The 20932-nt window shown below is 43.2% G+C and overlaps 1 protein-coding gene across 17 annotated transcripts in view; it reads left to right on the forward strand.

Annotated features, from left to right (window-relative positions):
- The window catches only part of KIZ (kizuna centrosomal protein), a 55539-nt gene that overhangs the window by 5769 nt on the left and 28838 nt on the right, over positions 1–20932 (forward strand). For 14 of the 17 annotated variants that reach the window (XR_013931308.1, XR_013931309.1, XR_013931310.1 and 11 more), the window contains 7 exons: positions 1409–1565; positions 5618–5710; positions 10232–10607; positions 13134–13383; positions 17726–17860; positions 19005–19169; positions 20473–20623. Coding sequence is in view for 11 of the 17 variants with exons in the window: in XM_080407787.1 (XP_080263913.1) it covers positions 1409–1565; positions 5618–5710; positions 10232–10607; positions 13134–13383; positions 17726–17860; positions 19005–19169; positions 20473–20623 (1327 nt within the window). In the remaining 6 variants the exon portion in view is untranslated. Of the gene's footprint in view, positions 1–1408; positions 1566–5616; positions 5711–10231; positions 10608–13133; positions 13384–17725; positions 17861–19004; positions 19170–20472; positions 20624–20932 lie in introns of all 17 variants that reach the window. The other 3 variants (XM_080407790.1, XM_080407789.1, XM_080407791.1) reach the window with 2 other exon arrangements.

The following is a 20932-nucleotide window of genomic DNA, read 5'->3' on the forward strand; positions in this document are numbered from 1 at the left end:
GTAAGATTAATGTCTCTTGCGTTATTGGTGAAATAACTTCAGCAATAACGCAACTGCCTTATTCTATTAATACTGTATATGTTATTATCTTCGTAATAACTAACATGCAAATTGGTTTTATGCAACTTTTACAAAATCACTGTAGCATAGTTCATGCAAGAAAGTCCTAGGGTCTTGAAAGTCTGAAAGTCTTGGCAAGTCCTGGAGGATATTCTAGGTTCTGGTCCTGATGCTTGGATTGTTTCTGCATTATCTATTTAATGTAAATTGCATATACAGGTGGTACAAAAAAACAACCCAAACCCTAAACAACAAACCAAAGTGCAATATAACCCAAACAAACAAAAGAGAAAAAAACCTCACGAAACCCAAATCAACAAACTAGAACAACAAAAGAGGAATTAAAAGTGTCTCATCCATTGTTCTGTTCCTTTCCTCAAATGTGTTTTGTAAAGCTCAGAGGTGACTTTTCTGTCTTGGCTCAAGGGACCAAGAGCTAGGTGCAATAATGACCAGTTCCTCAGGAACTCCTCTTCTGAAAGAGGACCTTTAGATTAGAAAGCGAAGGTGTAAATTACAGAAAAAAGTGCCTAAACAGTTTGGGGAGCATCACATGTACTTTGTTTTCTGTTTTTATTTGATTTATTTGAATCTAACAAGTTTTGAACTGAAGTTTCTCTGAAAATATTGGTAGTTTGGGGGATATAGGTTTGTTTCACTCCTGATTTAAGCAGACCTGTAGGCACATCGAGACCAAGGAGTGCTCCTGACTGCACCTGGTTCACATTTTCCCATTGTTGGCACTAAAGGCTTGTGTGGCTGCCCTTCATAAGAAAATAAGTCTGGCTCAAAGTGAATCTGCTTTTTGGATGGGTGAGAACTGGTGTAGATGGTGTTTTCAGCTGGATTACTCTTGGCCTAAATTGTCACTTGGCCACACAGGGGATAGTATTGGCACAAAAAAGAAAGGCATGGAGTGAGATGCCACTTTTGGTGACAGCATGGATTTAGGTTGGTTTAAAGCAGTTGTGAAACTGCAGCCTTCATGTTACAATTTGTATGACTTGGGGAGCACATTCTTCTAAATACAATTTTCATTTTGTTTTAATGTGATGTGACTAAAACATAATCCATTTAAAACAGATTTACAAGAGTTTTTTAATATACTTGCCCTTCTGAACACTAAACCCCCCTGTTTCAGTCTGAAGTTATGTAGCAGACATCCTGTCAGTTGTGTTATGAAGCTTTGGACAGCTGTGCAGAAGGACATGTCTACTTCTTTTGCAAGGGCTGAGGGGGCAGCTCCTACGTAAGCATTAGTATGCATGTGTCTGAAGAAGGGTGGTTGTAAAAGATGTGTTTATACTTAAATAATATGAAAATAAAAGGGTTTCTTTTTCCCCCGTAGAATGAAATCAAAATACGTGAAGCTGAAAAGATACTTGAAAGAAATAGAAGAACGACAAAAAGGAGCTCTTCTGCGAAACCAGACCTTTTTAAAGGAATTTGACCAATTTGAAGCTCATATGAAAGCTTCAAGTTCAGAGATGATTCAGAAGATGGAAGTAACTTTCTATAAGCCTTAATGCATTAGTGTTTACTGTTAGTACAGGGTTGCTAAATTGGTTTTGTCTGAGTATTATGCACATCAAGACTTCAGATGCTAGTGAAACCTCATTAGATGTTTTGGAGTGCTTAAAATGGTGGTGTTTGGGGATTTGAAACTAACCCAAACTCTGCTAATATATGATGTAATGGACCCTACTTGTAGCTGCAGATGTAGTCGGCAATACTTCGCAGAACTCTACATCTGCTCTACAGTCTTCTGAGTCTCTTGGAAGAGAGGAAGAACTAAGATTAAAAAAGTGGAGATAGTTCATGTGTTTGGAGTTTCAGTGATACGATAATAAACCAGTGTTATCTAGGTTAGGACAAAAAGACTAGTTATAATAGTTTCACAAAAAACTTTGTTATAAAACCATATTTTAGTAAGGCTTTTATTACTTAAAAATACCCAAATATATTTCATGGAAGTTTTTCAGGACATATTTAATAATTTTGCTGGTGTGAACACCCTAAATAGCTGTAGTTAGTCTTGCTGTTGCTTATTGCTCTGTCTTCATCAGCAGAGGAAGTGTCAGAGTAAATAACTTGGGTTACAACAAAGTACTGTGTTTGAACTATCTGGAATAAAGCTGAGCTCAAACAAGGCCACACTTAGTTCTGCTACTTACCTTGATGTTTGAAACAATTTGAAACAGGATTTTTTTTTTATCATAACTCATGACTGAAGTACTTTGAATAGGCTACTCTAAGAAAAAGCCGAGCTGTGAGGATTTTTGAGTCATTATTAATATGTTGTCTTGCTATTCACTGAAGAACAAATCAGGATTTTGTGAAGTGATATAGTTTGGCGATGATCTCAGATTAAAAAAGAAAAAAAAGTAACATGCTCATGCCACTAATATATGGAGTCAGATTTTTGGAGAGGGAAAATCTGGGAGGGAAATGAGTTCAGCAGTAGCACTTCTTCAGAAGAATTTGGCAGGGGCTATTTCGGTCCCTCTGCCGCACCCCTTTTTTAACTTGCTGGAAGAAAGTAGGAAAGAAAACAAATCAGTTGAGGCATTTTAAGCCCCTGTGATGGGGTACTGACACAACACTTTTGTGTGGCTCTCTAGAACTCAGTTGTGATTGTGTTTTATTTCTCCAAAATGCAGTTTGAATTAAGACAGGAACACTGTTCAAGGAGTGTACTCCTTTCCTCCCTCTTTCTGCTGTTCAGGAGCACACAGAGCTTGATCTGAGACAGTAAAACTTAGACTGTGATCCTCTTGAAAGGATGTGTCTAAAAAGCCTGGGTCCAGGTTCCCGAAAATGTAAACATGCAGCAGCACCCTTGGATGACAGTGGTACAGGACTGAAAAGTGTGGGGTGGCTGAGAGGCTAAATGCAGCAAGTATGTGAAAAGAAATACATAAGCACTTCTGAAAGAAGCTAAGAGGAGGAAAGAATCCAACTGCAACATAAAAACAAGGGGGAGCAGAAGGGGGGGAAAGTGTAAAACTTAGAAAACAAATGAGGAAACCTTACTTTGAAGTGTTTTTGAAACTTTTCTCTCGGTATGCTCTGGAAGCACCACACTATGAAGCGTTATTACGGTTTAGCCTGACCTAGGGATGTAGAAGCAGCAATGTGTTTTATTACCTTTTTTTTTTCCTGCTGTCTGGTTTGCCTTTCACTAGCTCCGTCACAGTAAAGGGCAAGAAACCCTTTGTATGCAGTTCTTGCATTAGAAAAGTTCCTTTCTTTCAGTAGATAAATGTATGAACCGAATTGTGAGCCTTTGTCCTTTCTAAAAATCTTTGGTCCTTTTAACTGTGGATGTTAATGCATTTTCTAGTCCTTTTTTGAATCCTCATAAGGCTTCAAATGCAGTGTAACGTGACAAGCCCAATCCAGTAATTTTGCACTGTGGCTAGAAAAAAACAAACCCGTGCCCCCCTCCCCCCCAACTTTATTGTTTTAAAATTAGTTGTCTTTGATTTCATTGAAAGCCTCCTTGCTTTTTTTATTAAGAACAACAACTAGCTGGCCCCAGACAACTCTCCCCATGTTAGCTATAACTTGCAATTTGTTAACCCTGCCTTCCGTTGTTCCCATTAAAGTAAATAGCCCTGCTCTCCCTTTTTCTGTGCTCACGGGGAAGATTTTTACGTATGGCATTTGAGATGGGGCAGTGGGACCCATGCGTGTTGGTTATTGTGCACTCTGAAACGCTGTAGGTTTGCATCTGCCCTTCCTATTTGGGGGTTGCTGTCCTTGACTTCTGTGTGCGGAGCTGGTGGTCGGGGGTGTTGTTAGCTGGTCTCCCTGTCTTTGGAAGTAAGGAAGCTCTCTGGAAAAGACATAGCCATCTCTTGTGGTGGCGGATTATTTCCACTCCACTAAACCAGTGGGCTGGCTAACATGCCGTGGTTCATACCCACATTAATAAATTCCAACTGTAGGCTACCTAGTGCCTGGTAACTCTTAAGCATGTTGGATCTGGTGACGTTCACAGAGTATATTTTGCTCGCTTCAGTTTCTGCAACCCCCAGCCCGCCCCTTTTCTTTCATTTTAAATTTTTATTTAAAGCGGGGCAGGACAGGGTATGCATTGTGATGCTAGGTTTCCCCTGTTGTTTTTAAGGATTATTTTTTTTTTTCCCTGAGTAACTCTAATGCACGCCAGTTTCACTAGGGTGGGTTGTTACAACATACTGGTGTGAGTCACAGTTGTGCCATGAGTGGGTCTGCATGCAGGGTTTTCATTCATTGCTTCCATTTTGATGTTTGTGTGCCATCCATTTTATTTTTTGCCAGGTTACACTTACTTATTTTTCTGAGCTGTTGAACAAAGCACAGATTACATATGCTCTGTGTTACGGTTATGAAGAGCCCCCTTGTTGTGGATTGCATAAGAATTACGAATTGTTTAATCTATCATGGAAGTACACAGAAAGAAATCATTACTATTTTCTCTCTTCTTTCTTTTTCCCCAGGAAGGGGGAGTGCCTTTTAGGAGTGCTTTATTAAAACTATGTGCACATTTTATTATGAAGCTGTAGCTGACCAAACTTGTTTTGTTTCTGAAAAATTCACTTTTTTCCCCTCTGTTTGCATGTCTGCAATTTGTTCGGTAATTTTTGGGAGTATAAGTAAATATGCTTAAGCTTTCAAGAAAATCTAATAGTTACATTTGAGTTTATTTTAAGCATCTTTAATTTTCATGTGGTTAGTTTTTGTTTCTTGAAATTTCATGTTTACAATTTTATGAACAGCTTCTGTTACCTGGGAAATAGCAGGCTTGCTGAATGCACCATTGGAGTGCAGTGCAGAGCTGGTTAATTGTTTTAAAGATTTATTTTCATGCATATTACCTGATGCAGAATAGGTATTGAAGTGCTTTCATTCAGGGCCGATGTAACTTGTTATTGGGGTTTACAATTACTAACAAACAGGATTAATTATAGGTGCTGCATGTGCTTGGCTTTTATGCAGTAGTCCTACTACGAACACATTACATTTGGTCAATTAAACAATGTAGTGGAGGTGAAGACGGTGTGTGCAGTTGTTTGTTAGTAACACTACAGCAAGTTGCCTTTCATGCTGGGTTGCTCTTTATAACATCTGCCATATATTTTTCCTTATAATAGCTCAGTGAATTGTAAGATGATGTATGTAAAATAAAAAGAAATCCTAAAGCTCATTTCATCCCAAAGCAGCAGATTTGTTGTCTGGATAGAGCAGAAATAATTTGGCGTAACAAATACCAGTTGGAATGAAATAAATTTCAGTCAGCAAGTTATTACTGTTTTGTAGGATTCTAAATTACATGAACGAGTACATGTGTATTAAAAACCTGTAGAATGCTGTGTACAGGCCATGTAATTTGTTCAGGGGAGCAGAAAAATTAGGAGAAAATGGGATCTCTGGCTTTTTAAATATAGTCCAAGTAAAAAGTGCTGCTAGGACATTACATTTAAAAGTGCACAATTTGCAAAGTAATATTTGTTGATTTGTGGTGGAGTTTTTTTGGCTTTCAATTTTATGTAATAGATTTGTTCACTTTTAGGCATGGTACGGAAGAGAAATTAGAAGTATGTTACCACTTCAAGAGGGTAACTTGTCAGCGGAAGGTGACAGGGAAGCAGAATACAACAAGCAGGTAATGCGAAAGAAGTGTGTGTGGGGAAATGTGTTTATTACATTGATGTGCTTTCCTCTGAGCTGCTGCATGAAGAGGCAGGCATTGCTAAGCAGTCTTTGCGTGGGGATTTTTGTTGTGGCATTTGTAGCGTGAAATACTGTTTGGTGACTGAGTGAAGTAGAATAACCCGGGTAAAAAGTGCAATTATTTTAACCAAAGATCTAGAATCAGAAAGGAAGGAGAGCACTAACTCTTTATATTCATTTTTGTGTTGGTTTTTGTAATTCCTGTGCCGAATAGTGTGAAAATGGCCTTGACCGAGGAGGAAATATTCTTAATGAATGGTATTTTTAAAAATGCAGCAGTCGATTCATACGGTGTATTTATAATTTTGTGCATTTTGACCTTTTCTCAGAAGAAGCAAAAAGAGATTGCGTATCTAAGTAACAGACAAAAAGACTGACAAGGAATACTTAAATATATTCTGCTATATATCTGCAGTAATGCAGGCTTCTAATCCCTCCTCCTATCTCCATATAAATGATACAGTTCAAGACCATAGCTGTTTTCTTCACTAAAAGCAGTAAAGCTCTTTTAGATGAAATGTCTAAAAACATCTTGTAATAACTTGGAGCATGCTGGCAAGAGTAGTCACTTGTGACTATGTGTGAAACCCCCTCAGCTAGTCGATATTGTAATAAGCAAAAATGGTAGCATCACTCCATTATTCAGAAAAGCCAACAGCATGCTTGTCCCTTAGGCTACAGCATTCATTAAGAAAAGCTTACTGGGCTGAAAGCTGGAAACAGATGATAACGGGATATGATTTTCATATTTAATGCATTCCTTGGAAGAGTATGTGTGCTGCAGATTGATAGAAGAATCAACTGCTACTTTACTAAAAGACTTTCTAGTTTGCCCTATAGCTACCGATGGAATCATTCAGCCAAGAAATTAACTTTTCCTCCTTTTACCTGCTTTATATATCTGCTAAGCAGGCAGCCTGGCTGCCAGTAAATGTTATTATGCAGTTAAATGTTTGGTATTTAAGACTCTTATCAGAAAAGAAACAGAGGCCACACTGTTTTGTTTTTATAGTAGGAGGAAGGTTTTCAGTTTTCTTTCTTCAGTGCATTAGCAGTTGTTAATCTGAGTTTATAGGAAGTTTTCCCCATAGATTAAAAAGTTAAAAACCTTGAATTTAGAGCATTCTTTAAACTGTTATATACAAAGCAATGAACCCGAGCAACCTTGACCTATATAAGCAGACCTCCAGCAGTTTGTGAATTACATTTTTAATTCAGCTGTATGTGAAAAGGTGAGTTTATTTTTGAATGCTAATTTTGAACCTTCAATGAAAAGCAGTCAGTGTAGGAGACGTGATTTCTAACCTATGGAAGAGTTTACATAAATACTAGAACTTCAAAGGCTCAAGATGCGAGTTAGATTTTTAAAAACTGTTAGCAGGTTTTGGACAGTACAAGAACTTGGTGCATACCCAAATATGTCACTTCATGTTGAATTACGGTTAATAGCTTGATTGTGGACTCTTTGATCCCGTTCTCTTTTTTTCTCCTCATTCTCCCTCCTTAAATACAAAGGCAACTTCAGTTAAATTGTGCATCCTTTTGCCTTGTCTGTGTGCTGTGTCTCAGATCTTACTTTGTAGCTCTGTGGGTTTGTGGGGTTTTTTTAGACTGACGGTGTCCATTTCCCACCACCTTCACTTCGCTTAAAATCTGCTTCTTATTGTGTCCAAAATACAAGAGTTTGTTCTGGGTGATGTGGCACCGAGTCAGTCATAGTGAGCGTGTGTGGTTAACAGGTGGTATATCCAGGATATTCCTTCAGGCTAGTCAGGATGCCAGTGATCACGTGATAACCTTGTCACTGATGCGTCTTGGAGACCAAGAAGGACAGTCGCAGAACCAATCTTCTAGAGATGGTCAGTATCACAGTGCCCCTAAAACGCCAGTGTGCAAATCTGGTGCTTCGCTGAGCCATGGGATATGTCCCCTTCAGGACTCTCAGTTTTTATGGGAGTCTTCAAACTCAGAAATCATATACACAAGCACAATTTGTCTAGAAACCATGATTCTCCATGGAAAGGACTTGAGCACCAGTCTTTAAGCCCAGTGTATTGGCAATCTGGTGCTGGAAGCTGGAGGAGAAGAGGTCCTTCTCAGCCGGCAGAGCCGTATAACCTGGGCCTCTGAGGCCTTTGTGCAGCGAGGTCTGGTGTTCAACTTCAAAACACTTTCTTGAAGTTTTGGATCCAAATGCCTGTTGGATGTGGGGCATAGGGCACCTCCCAGGAACACCCGTGGGTGGCAGAGCATCCTTGCCTGAGAAAGGAGGAGTCACCAGGTGAGCGTAACACCTGGCACCTGGAAGAGACAAGCCTCTGGCTGGACTTCACTCACCTCCCTAGCTTTCACGTGCTCAGCCACTGCCATGGGAGACTGGGCCCTTGTGTAAGTCCTGGTGGAAGGCATTTTTTTTCTTACCTTTGTTGTCTTCAAAACACTTTAATGATAGCAAAAAAGACTGTATTTGTTACTGGAGGAAGAAGTGGGGAGCCTGCTCTCCACAGCCAAAAAAAGGATTCTAAGTGTGCTTTGTGCGGAGACTTCATTTAACCCCCAGCTGGAGTGACGTGAAGTTCAGTGATTTTGTTGACTGTTTTAGGTAAGCCGTCTACATGTTTTTACCGTCTTGTTTGTTGGTGGTAAAAACAGTACCTAGATCAGTGTTATGTGCCATACTTTTGTTTTGAGAATCCAAAGGCAGTGAAGAGATAATTTTTTTCAGCAATCAGAGGAGCTTGTTAGAGGTGTGACTCTGCCAAGCGCTGGTACCTGTTCAAACTGCATTTGTTTTGGAACACCACATCCAGGAGCTGCTAAATCCATAAAGTACTTGCTAGATGCATTTTAAAGCAGCAAATCCAACACCCAAAAAGTAATTAGGAGGAACCCGCGAGCAGTGGTGATGGAATAAGCTGTGAACTTAATCTGAGTAGCAAACCTTTACTCCTCCTTAAAATAACTTCATGGCTTTTTGTTCTGCTTCTTGTTACGTGGAATTTGAGCTTTTTAAATGAAACTTGGTCACAAACTAGACAAGATGCCTTTGTTTCCTTTAAGCTGGGCTTGGCAGCTGAGTTTGTGTGGTAGGAAGAGGTCAGGCAATGAAAGAGGAGAGAGGTGTGGAGGTGACTGTAAATTGTCCTGCTGTGATTCAGGGCTGAAAAGTAAGCCCTGCTTAGTATGAACAATGGTATTACGATAGCTAATTTTGGCTTTGCATAAACTGACGGTGACCTTTTAGTAGTAGTGGTGGCAGCAGCCACTCCTCCTAAATTGTTCTGATTGAGTAGATTTACAAAGAAAAAAAGGCAAGTATTAAAATACTGGGATTTAGAAGCAGAGTGGTTATGCTGTTGGAACTATTTTCATGCAAGTTCAACAGTCCTTGGAGGAAAGTGCCATTTAAAATGTTTCTACTTGGTGCCCCAAGTTGCCTTGTGGAAAATGCAATTTCATCTACGTGGGGTTAGCTGAGTAGTCCTTCCTCATCATTGTGATTTGACAGACAGGAAAGAGCAGAAGGAAGACAATGAATGCAGTGATTTTTGCCTCGTTCTTATTTGCTTTGTTGATGTGCTGTGAGCAAAGCTGGAAATATAGACAAGTGAGTGACGGCAGATGTACGGTTCAAGCTCTTTGGGGACTGTTTCCCATCCTGTTGCCTTCTGGAGAAGACCATGAGAAGAGCAGCAGGAGGAGACTGCTCAGAGGTGCTGCTGTGGGTGGCTCCAGAAAGGCCAGCTGTGCCATGGACACTGCAATGGTGTCCTGATGATCCTCTCCTGGCTTGGGGATGCTGCGGTGCCTAAACCACAGGCTACCGGCAGCTGTACCGTCTCGCATACAAGTAGAGCACAATGGTTCCTCTACAGTCAGGACCTTCAAGGCATTTTCAGTGACTTTGTGGATGGCTCTAAATAGAATTATAGAATCGTTATTGGAAAAGACCTGTAAGATCGAGTTCAACTGTTAACCTGGCACTGCCAAGTCCACCACTAACCCATGTCCCACATCTACACATCTTGTAAATACCTCCAGGGATGGTGACTTAAAAGGTCATGCTTTGGTCCAGGGCCTTAAAAGACTTTGCAGGAATCTAATCTTAAAGATTTGCCCGTTTGAAAAAAAAAAAACAGTAACTGTTTTGACTGAAGTCCTTCATATATTTCAGTCTCTTTTAGCTTGGTTGGGTGTGCAGTGCACTTTTGCCACTGGTTGTTTTGGCTCACAAGAACATCAGTTGAGGTCCAGGCCCTTGTTTTCATGCTAGGATGCCAGAAATGCGTGCCAAGTGTTTGTCTAATAATAATAATAATAATAATAATGTAGAAAATACTTGAATTCTGTGATACTTTTCTCTCCAGAAACTAACATGCCAGCCTCTAGAAGCTCCATTTGCAATGTGCTGCCTGTGTGTTTCCTTAAACCATCTCCCACATGTGTTCTTCAGATGCCGCAGGTTGGAAGACAGGCAGAAATCAGCACCAAGACAGGCGTGCTAACAGGACTGTATCATCCAGCAACAGTCTTTATGGGCTGCCATACCTCAGCTGTCTCTGCCGCTGGAAGTTTGGGTGCACAGCAGAACCACCCCCAGCCCACAGAGAGCTGCTTGACACTCGACTCACCGTCATGCTCTCTGTCAGTTGAAGAACCTGGTCCAGAGAGAAGAAATGCTGATTTAGAGAGTGATGCATCAGTGGAGGGAGTAGCAAGACACAGGGACCTGGCTGCCAGTGAGGAAGGCTCCGAGCAGCTCATCTCCTCAGCTTCTGATCTTAAACCAGCTACCCCCAAGGAGGAAGAGCCACAGGGAAGCGTCCCAGGTACGGCAGGATGTGTGCCTGTCTGCCTCTGCCCGGCACTGGGACACGCTCATCCCAACCAGAGCGATGCCCATGGCTGCTGCTTTCTCCTATACCTGTTGCACTATGATTGAAGCATGGTGGCACTCCAAATTTTTTTTCTTTTTCTTTTTTTCCTTTTAACTCTGTTTCCTCCCAGGCTGCTCATCTGGGCAGGCAAGGGCTTGCTAGGGGCTGATAACCTGTTCAGGTTCACTGTTAGAAGGTGAAGATTTCTTCACTGCTGTGCCCATGGTTGTGCTAAAGTAGTCTGAACTTCTTAAACTGAGGCTTAATGTGAACCTACTTTACTGGAAGAGTATGTCACTTCTGTTTCAGGTTGATTTCCTTCACCCTCAGACACTTCTGCACAATAGTTCAACCTTTTCCAAAAGCGGGATTTGGCAATGTAGAGTGAGGATCGGTATGTCCCCAGATGTGGCTGGATTAACTCCTCCTTGGTGGTCTGCTGTGTTCTGGGCTGCTCTGAGAAGGGTGATGCAGACCCTCCCAGCCAAGATACTCATGCTCTGGGGTGAGATGTGCTGCTTGTGACAGCTGTGTTCCAACTTGTCATTCCTTTCTTTTTTTTTTTCCCTTCCACCCCCATCTTGGCAACATGTGTTCTCTCCCATTTTACTGGCTTGGTTGGTTACTTTGGAGTAAGCAAATGGTCTTCTTTTTGAAGTCACAGTGACAAAGATTTGTCGCTAAGTAAAAGTTTATTCCTTTTTTTGAGACCTTGCAGAAATACTCTCCCCTGCCTTCCCAGTTAACATAGCAGTTTTCAACTTAAACTAGTTTTTCCCAAGCCCCATAACAATTGCTAAAATTGAGCTATTTATAATGGAAACTGGTGGCAACCCTAATGATGCGGGGACTTCTTCTCTCCTGTAATGATTTTGGGTTTCTTTATAGAGGAAAACTGGCATCCCCATCAGATGCTCTTCTGTCCTCAGGGTTTTTCTGGCATCCTCTTTCTCAAGGTTTTTTTTCCATTCCTTCTTATTTCTCTAAGGAATTTATTTGCCTCTCATTTTCTTTCATGTGATGCATTTGCCACTTCTCCATTTTAATGAAAGCCTGTCCTTGTTGGTGCTGGAAGGAGACCAGTCCAGCCGGGCTTACGTTAGCCCTGGGCTCTGCAGAGCGCTGGTTCCTCCCTGCGGGGAAGGCCGAGGTGGCCAGCATCGTGTCTGGGAAGGAAATACCCATTTAATGTCTGGAATGCAGTATCTCTGCCTTCAGAGAAACTGTACAGTTGGGTTCAAAATCAAAATGAGGTTTTTGTCAAATGGCACAGTAATCGCCTTGGACTGCCTGGGGGGCTTCTTATGTCTGTCCGCTGCCAAATGCATGTTATGAAGTGAACAGGCTAATGTGGTCCAGGTTTGAATGCGTGGAGGGGACTGGCTTGTTCCAGCTCTCCTAAGCTTGACTTTCCATGCTGCAAATGATGGGAGTTGATGAAGATACCAGGGGCAAGCACGCGCTGGGCTCTGCTGCCAGCTTGGTGCAGAGCTTCGCAGCTGTGTGTTGAGCTAGGCAGTGGCAGCACAAAATTTAGAACAGAATAAACCCTGTTGCCGCCACGTTACCAAAGCAAGAAAATGGCCCTTTTGTCACTCCAGCCCCAAAGTGGAAAAAACCCTCAGTTCCTCTCTATCCTTGTTTCCCAGCAGGTGTGAGGTTTCTGTTGCACATACTTGCTTCACAAATTTGGAACAAGGCCAAGAGAGCCCATCCTGGCAGCAGCTACTGTTTGGCATAAACCCTAAGTGATTTAGTTCCAGTGAAACTCCATGACCAAGACGGGCAGAAATGCTGGGTGCTGTAGTGTTAGCAGGTGTGTGAATGCTGGTTAATTTAAACCCGTGGTGAATTTTATGGAAAACTGGGAATTTCCATAGCAATACTATTTTGTTACAGCACTACCTTGTCCATTAACTTTTGGCATGCCGTAAAAAGATAGGTGGAGTGTATCTGTCATCTTAGAAGCGTGATTCAGCCCCGGTACCTTTTAGAGAAGGCAATTAACATGTAGAGTTTAAAAGCCTCCAGGCATGTTTTTCTTCTGCAAGGTGTAGAAAAATGTGTACGATAGTAGCCTCTTTAGGTGCACCTTTTTCCCCCTAAGAAAAGCTTTTTCCAGCTTTCCCGTTTCACCATTCCTTCAGAGAGGTTTTAGTGAAGCAGCTGGGCTTCACGCCGGGGGTGGTTTTTGAGGAGCGAGGAGTGCCAGCTTTGTTTCCCACTCAGGCAGAGCTGCGAACCCAGAAGGCGTGAGCGTGGAGGCTGGAGCCTCCCCGGACTCCCCCTTGCGAGAGCGGTGCGGAAGGACACGCTGGGCAGGGAAACCCCAAGTGAAGGGAGAGCAGGGGGATGCTCTGTGTTAAATGAGAGGTGCGCAAATGGCACAGGTAATCTTAGTTTAATTCCCTATGCTACGATGTACTCCTTGGTTCTGCTAATGTTTTGGGAATATTGTTGTCGCTGTTGTTATTACAGAACCAAAGCCATGCCTGAGTAACTGGTGGACTTGTAAGGAAGCAGGCTGGGAGAGCAGCAGCAAGCTCCCGGCCCCCAGGAGCGCTGAGGAGGTGGTGCCGAGCACTCCTGGCATGCTGCATGGAACAGCCCCGTTGGTGACCGGCTGGGAGCGGAGCAGGGATGCCCACACTGTGGAGGGCTCCCCACTGCAACCACCAAACCCTGCCGTGGCGCACGAGGAACCCTCGGTCAGCTCAGGACCAGATGGGTATGTCCTTATATATTTTGTCTTTGCCGGTACTCACTCGTTAGTGTGTGCTCTGGAGGCTATTTTTGCAGCTTCGCTGATGTGCGGAGCTAAAGCTCATGTACAGGGGGAAAGACTTCTTACCTGTTTGTTTATTATCTTGCTGCCTCTGCGCTGGTGGTTGATGGCTTCAGGTAACTTGTTCAGGTCAGACTTGGACAAGTTAAGTATGTTTGTTGTTAAAATGCAACAGAAGTTCTTTAAATGTACACAAATCTTATTTCAACAAGTTTATAATAATACAATTTACTAAACAGCATATTTCTGTGGATTAAAATTTCCAGTTGTTTGAATATCTTGAACATTTTGTTTGGAAGTAGCAGTGAGAGAACGAGAGAAAGAAAAGCTGAGGAAAGTGCAACACAGGTGCACAGCTTGTCCTCTGCTACTGAGTGAAAGTGGTGGGGCTTTACTGCCAACAGCTGCAATACCAGAGGGCTGTAATATCAATCGTAGCTGGATTTTTGGCCTCACAAGGCCCTTGTAAGACAGGGAAATACATCCCCATCCTGGCAGGGTAATACCCGCTCTGAGACGGCCCATGGCGTTTGCCCAGGTTGCATGGGAGGGCTGGCTTTGCTCCCTTGCTGTGTTCGAACAGCCCCATGCCAACCACCATTAGCCCTTCCTGTCCTCGCCTTGTGCCATGTTGCAGCGACAGCATCCCTCCCACTTTTATCTCCTGTCTCCTAGTTCTTTTGAAAGTCCATGTGCTGCCGGGTTGCTCTGCAGTGCTTCGTGTCCACGTCCCCCTTCACCCCGGCCATCCTACCGCTGCTTGACCCCACAATTTTGTGACCTACAGCTGCTGCCTTTCTCCTGCCTGCTCTGCCTTAGCAGCATGCTTCTCTTTCCTTCTCTGTATCCTCAACACCCTTCTCCTTCCTCACCAGCATTTTCCTGCCCCCAGTCACAACAGAAATATTGAGGAAAGCCTTTTCTGCAGGCACGTGCTGTATTCCAGAGGTTCTGCTCCCCTTGGGTTTCCCTACCTGGTGTGAGTACTACTTCCATGCAAAATGCTCCTAGCTGGAGCAGTTAACTAGACACTAGATACAGGGTGGTTAGGTGGTAGCTGTGCGTTGGGGTGTTGGTGTTTTTACCCCTGGAGAATGAGTACTCCTCTTTTTCTGGTTTGTTTTGTTTTTTTTTTTCTTTTTGATTGTTTGCAGCTTTTTAATCTGCTTAACTCATCTATTCTTCCTGCATTCATGGTCATGTTGTCTTTGCTACTGATTTCAATATTAGTTTGTGTTTTAATAGATGACAGTTGAGCAGAAACCAGTGGCCATCAATATACACTTCTGTAACTTTATCATTTCACATTTGCATCAGACTGTTACTTGCTAGGGAAACATCATCTAATTTACATCTAAATAGCTTTTACCCAGTTTTTCTTTTGTATAACACCTGTTAATCATAACACTTTGTAGGGAAGTTGCATAGAGTGCCTGCCTTTGCTAGAGAAGTCATAGCTGAGCAATAGTCATTTAACCTTCTGTTCTCTCCCTGTCGACACTAGTGATGCCTCGCTGTTCACAAACTGATGAAAACGTTGTGTGATGCTCTTGAAGCCCAGCTAAATTATACAAAAGGTTTCACTACTCGCATTATCTCCAGAGCACAACTGAAACCAGAGCGTGGAGGTTTCCTCTTACGTAATGCGAAGCCGAATACCTCTGTTTCTTAAGGCCATGGAAGTGGGATTGCCACTGATAGCTGTTTCTGCAGGAAAGATACAAATTTTAATTTGTTTTACCTGAAAATGAAAGCAGGGATAAAATTTTGAAAATGGCAGGCATGAAAGATGTCATGGTGGGATAAGCAGCCTTTCTGTTGTTGCACTTGAAACCAGGTGGACCTTCCAAGTCTGTCCTTCCAATGCACATGAAATCCAGCAGGCATGCTCAAGTCTTGCAAAATAATTCACGAGCTGAAAATCTGGGGGAGAGAAGTTTCCAAGTTATTAGTACGTGAATTTCAATTATATAAGTTATACAAACAATGAGAATGCAACATTTTTTGGTCTGAATGTATCATGCCACAGTTTAACAAAATGAGCCGTGTCGTACGTCTTGTGATGTCCCTTCAGTCTGCGTGCTTTTCTGATGAAATTCCTAATCTGTTTGAATAAATGTGCTGAAATTATGCAAAACTATGCATATTTGTCACCTTAAATTGAAATATCTGTAGCTTGGACTTTCCCAGTGCAGCAGTGTTGCTTCTGTGCCATCCAAACAAAGTACCGTTCCCTCACCTGTTGTCTTTGGGCTGTTTGTACCCTTTTGATACATTACTTGAAGTGAGTACAAGTGATGGAGCTGAACTCTCGTGTGCAGAGACCACAGCTTACTTGAGAGGCAAAACATAATCATTGTTGCATGTCAGGAAGTCACAAGTTTACATATTGGAGAAAATGCCTTTCCTACCTTACTGCAGAGATACCATTCTCTTTTTTTAAAAAAAAAGTTTTGGGTTTTTTTCTCTGCAGTGTTTGCAGGTCATGTTTTACTGCTGGGTGAGTTCAGCCTAGTTTCAGACTGCCTTCTCCAGCTAGAAGAATGGTTATCGTGACAACATCATTGAGTTCTTAACCAAGTAAAGGTGATGTTGCTGTGAAAAGTTATTTAGTGTAAGGTTTGTGCCTTGGCTGCAGTCCACAGTAGGGTGCTGCAATTTTGCTATCTTAGTTATTAAAAATTACGATTTTTGGCAAATAACTTCTGTGTTTCTGAGCGCTGCTGGGTGGGCTTGTTGATCAGAGGCTGTACACATGCGTTTTCAGACTCATCCTGCCAGCTCAGACCCACATGAGAGCCCGGGCTGTGTATTTTCCATTCGGGTCTTGCATCCCTGGAGCTTGCCTGGCTTGTTTGAGCGGCACCGTAAAGGTGCCCGAGCCCCCCTCCCGCCAGGTGAAGCCATCCGATAGCTCTGGTCCTCGGCGGCTTGTTGCCGGTCTGAGCTGCTGAACCGGAGGTGAAAGGCTCCGTATCCTCTTACCATTCCTTAGAGCACCCGGCCGTTTCTTTAAGGGCTTAAACCCGGGGTGCGGGAGGTGGTGGGGGGAGAGGGTCTCTGAGAATTAGTGCAGAAAAAGATGATGACTATTTTAAGGCCTGCGCTGAAGGGGTGGAAAAAGGCAGAGCTTATGCCTGTGCTGCTTCAGCTGCATTGAAGAGGACTTAGCACAGATGGATTGTGCATTACAAAATGTAACACATAATTCAAGCTGTCAGCTTAATCAGACTGTTTCCAGGAAGCAACCTGTAAAAGAGAAGGACCTCTTGTTTGCTGACCTCTGATCCGTAGCCTGCTGCAGATTGTCATACATTTTGTTTTTCTTTATGTTGGTGTCCCTTCCTTCCCCTTCCCTTTTTATTATTGTATCCCTCTCGAGTGGCACCCTGGAAGGACCACCCAGCGGGAGGAAAACAATGGGAAACGAGCTGGCAACTAAAATACAGGGTTTGTAAGACTAGGGGAAAAGAAAAAGCACTGTTTAACTGCATATGTGATCTCCCTGGTATTGTTTTGCTTATTAAATGTCTAGGAAACTCAACTAAATGCACGGCAGCTCCCACTTAATTGTTCACTGTTGCCCAACAGTCCAATGGAAAACACAATTTTTAGTACAGCTTAACATGATGGCAAAAGCAACGCAAGCTTTCGTGCGTAGAGCTTTTCACTTGAGGGAGCATAAACCAAGGTTAACTGTATAAATATGTCGGCTTCTACATGCTGCAGAAACAAAAATAAATCTTTATTTTGCCTGTGGGGCTCTGCGGGCGCCGGCCCCAGCTGGGGCGTTGCTGGTGGAGACCTGGCCTGGAAAGTCCCCAACAAAGCAGGCAGCCGGCCTGGACCTGAATAGCCACTGACACCTCTGTTCAAGGATTAGCCTGCTGTATTGTTTCAATGTTTAAGTCCTAATTTGCATCATTATAGAGGTGCAGCTTCATCAAACCCCCTCTGAGGTCCCAGTTATGTGCCCATACCTGTAGGTGGTCACCAGATTTGTTTCGATTGTGGAGGTGAAGGAATTAAACTACCCAGCACAGGGGTAATTTCAATGCAGCATCTCAAGCCCTGGCTGATTCTTGGATAGTTTGTTTGCTCATGTGCTTTTTTATTTCTTTTCCTTCCTACAGAGCTCAAGCGCCCGGGGGGTTCTGCTGTTGTTGGCTTTGAAAAGCTAAAATGAGGGTGTTTGTTTTTCCAACGGGTGTGAAGGCAAGTCGATGCATTTAAAATACCTGTCACAACTCTGGTCACCTCAAGCCCTGTTTGCGGTCATCCACAGGCACCACAGGATGCTGGTGGGACTCTCTTGTGCGCTGCAGTTGATAGAAGATGTGGTGGTGAGGATGAGCCCCCAGCGCCAGGCTCTGTACCAGGGCAAGCACGTGGGGACGATGGGGACGGCGGAGCTGCTCAGGTTAATGCCACTTCCTTGCAAGCTGCCTCCCCTCTTTGCTGCCCTCATAGAGCGGCAAAAACCGGGGAGGCGCCTTAACCCCGTCACCCGTATCCTTGTCTGCTTGCTGCCATACATGCAACCTATTGCTTGTAATAGTTTTGCTGTTGATTGCTTACATGCTTCTAATTGAATTTGGGTGAGCGGTGGGGAGAGGATGTTACCGAGCAGCTTTGCAGGAGCCTGTTGAGATTTGAGCCAGGGTCCTCGCTCTTGTGGTGACAAATGGCTGGCGCAAAAAGCAAGCGGGCTCCTGCAAACAAATATCGCTAGTTGCTAAGAGGCCTCCCTCCTCTTCCACCGTTTTAATGTCATCAGAGAGCTGAAATAGGGCACATAGAAGCACATGCGCAAATTACTCCAACAAATACTCTTTCCTAAATGTAGCATGTCTTGCAGCCTTGCTCCATAGATCCCTTAGGTGAAGTAAATACTTATTTCCAAGAATGAGAGCGTCCCCTTAGCTAGTAGTGCTGCTACCTGATTTATTCAGGTAGACAACAATAACCAGAAAAATAATTTCTTCTTCAAGGTAAAAGAGTAAAGAGAATCACCAAAACCCACGTGTTAACAAAACGAGAGCCAGAGAGTCCTTGCTGCCCCTCTGCAGCACAGGCTCTTAATTACAAGAACTGGGAATGGCTTTGTAATTTTATTTAAAGTTGTATGTCAGCTTCCCTAAACTAGGATTCTTGTAAGCACTTGATGGTTAGAGGATTTCTAGGGAATTAGGAGGAAGGGTTGCGTAACTGACCTGGCCCTCCAGCCTGCTGTTGGAGGCAGGTTCCTGTAACATCACCACTTTGGTGGCAGCATGGCCAGAGCTGCCTGGCCAAGAAGCGGTTTCACCAAGTGGATGTGTGCTAGTTCCTCTCCCTGTCAAAAAGCAAAGGTGTGAGATTAAACCTGGCATTTTTCAAGTGCTGGGTTGGATCTCCTGATCCTCTGCGTCTTTCGCGGAGAGCATCACAGGTGTTTGTCCCTCTGGGATGTCCCACCAGTTATTCCATTAGCCAGGAGAAGAGTTACAGATTCTGCCTTCAACAGATGCTGACTGTCTGGGCTTTAAATAAACGTCGCATGTAATACCTGCTTTATTTTGTAGCTTTTGTAATCGGGCTGGCAATCTGAAAGAAGAAGACCTTGAAGCATGTGAAGCAGTTGTCCTTCATCAGCTTCAGGCTTTATTACAGAGCGCTCTGAATGGATGTCTTCTACCTGAGAAAACACTTGATGCTAAAGGTGCAGCGGTAGATGAAAAGCAAACCAGGTACGCAGACACAAAACTTGTGTGTGGGTGTGATTAACATTCTTTTCTTTCCTCCCCAAGCCTGCTCTGCCTCTCTGAAAGCAGACCTGAGGCCAGACCTCCGATCATACCAGGAAATAAAGACATCTGAGTGCTGATCTTTACGCATCTTGGCAGCAGCTGTGTGACTTGAAATGAGAACGTTAAGCAAATCCATTTAATTTTCCTTTTCATTCACTGATGGTGAATCTTACAATGCTGGACAGCACTCGGGCCAGGTCTCCCTGTCTCACCCAGTCCACGGCATCACCTCCCCCAGGCTGCTCCAGCAGGGAGGAAAACATATTAACTTCAGAGACCTCTTAGCCAGTAATTTCTGTGATCTTCAACATGAGTCTCAGGCACGTAAACATGGGGAATGTAATTTTGAGAAGCAAATTATTTTTCTGTGAAGCAGAAGATGCATATAGCCTTTAAAAACAATAAACCACAGTTATTCAAAATGGTTTTTTGCTTTCCTGTGCGTATGCCACAAGGACAAGTGAGAATTGATTTTTTTTAAATATTTTTTTTTTAGGTCTCTAATACAGTAATGAAAACAATTTCCATTCTTTCTTACTTAGCTTCTGTCTAGACCTTCCTCCCTGTTACAGGCTTAGCAGTGCTCAAGTGTTAGCAGGATCGGGGCACTTGTGAGCGCTGAAGAATGGTCTATTTAACTATACCTGGTTCTCCTTTTGAGGCTGATATGCCTGCGAGCACTAATATGTTGTTGTATTTCCTGAATGGTTTCTTAGGGACAAACACTTGTGGAGTTAATTGGAATTTGCTCCTCTGCTTGTGAAACTTCATTGGAGCAACTGGAAAAACAAACATCTTTGGTGAACAAGATTGCAGTATTTATATTTTCTGTGTTAAAAGAAAAAGCACTTTTGCTCAAAAATAATAAAAAGATCTCTGAAAAAAAAAAAAAAGGATAAGCCTGGGGAAGCGCCTGAATGGAGTAAGCCAGGTCTGCCCATGGCTGAGACAAGGGGATGCAGGAAAGGTTTAATGTCTCCTGATCCTGCATCTCAGGATGTACCCAGGGGACAGACATGATGACAGTCACCCCTGTCCATCCTCCCCACATTTGCAGAAGTCATGAGTAACTTATCACATTTTCCACTTTGAACATTTTTAAAAGAAAAAGTGGGGGACAATGCATGATGGCTTTTCCCACTGCATGTTGATCGGCTTGTCCAGATAAATGAGTAGCGTGGCACCCGTGTGAGCCTGGTGTGCGTGGGGTGTCCCACTAACGGTGCTTTGGTTTGTTCCTCAGGCCAGACCAGCAGTGGGATGTGGACGTGCTGCGGACTTGCTTGAGCAGCCATGCCTTGTTCTTGAAAAAGCACCAGGTTCAGCTCACGGAAGAAGTGGCAGAGATGTTTGGAAGCCTGCTGGTTTCCAGCAAGGAGGCACAGGATGGCCAGGTTTGCACTTGCACCTAGTAATATTTAAATAGATGGCACCTGGAGACTGATTTGCACTGTTAAGGTCAGATGAGCCCTGTGTGCTGCTCCTACAGTCCAGTGTGTGGGCTTTTAAGGGGAATGACAAGCAGTCTGCGTTCGTTAATCAGCCTCGGAGACTGTTAGGAGGTGGGTAAGGAGAGAATACAGGTTCTTTGCTTGTCTTGGGGCAAATACGTACAGCACTTCATCCCATGAAGAAAACAGTCTCTTTAAGGTCTCCAGGGGGGCATCTTGTTTTCCACCCTTCAAACCAGTTATTTATTTAAA

This window comes from Falco punctatus (genome assembly GCF_963210335.1).
Source record: "Falco punctatus genome assembly, chromosome: 12".
In the NCBI taxonomy this organism is placed as follows: domain Eukaryota; kingdom Metazoa; phylum Chordata; class Aves; order Falconiformes; family Falconidae; genus Falco; species Falco punctatus.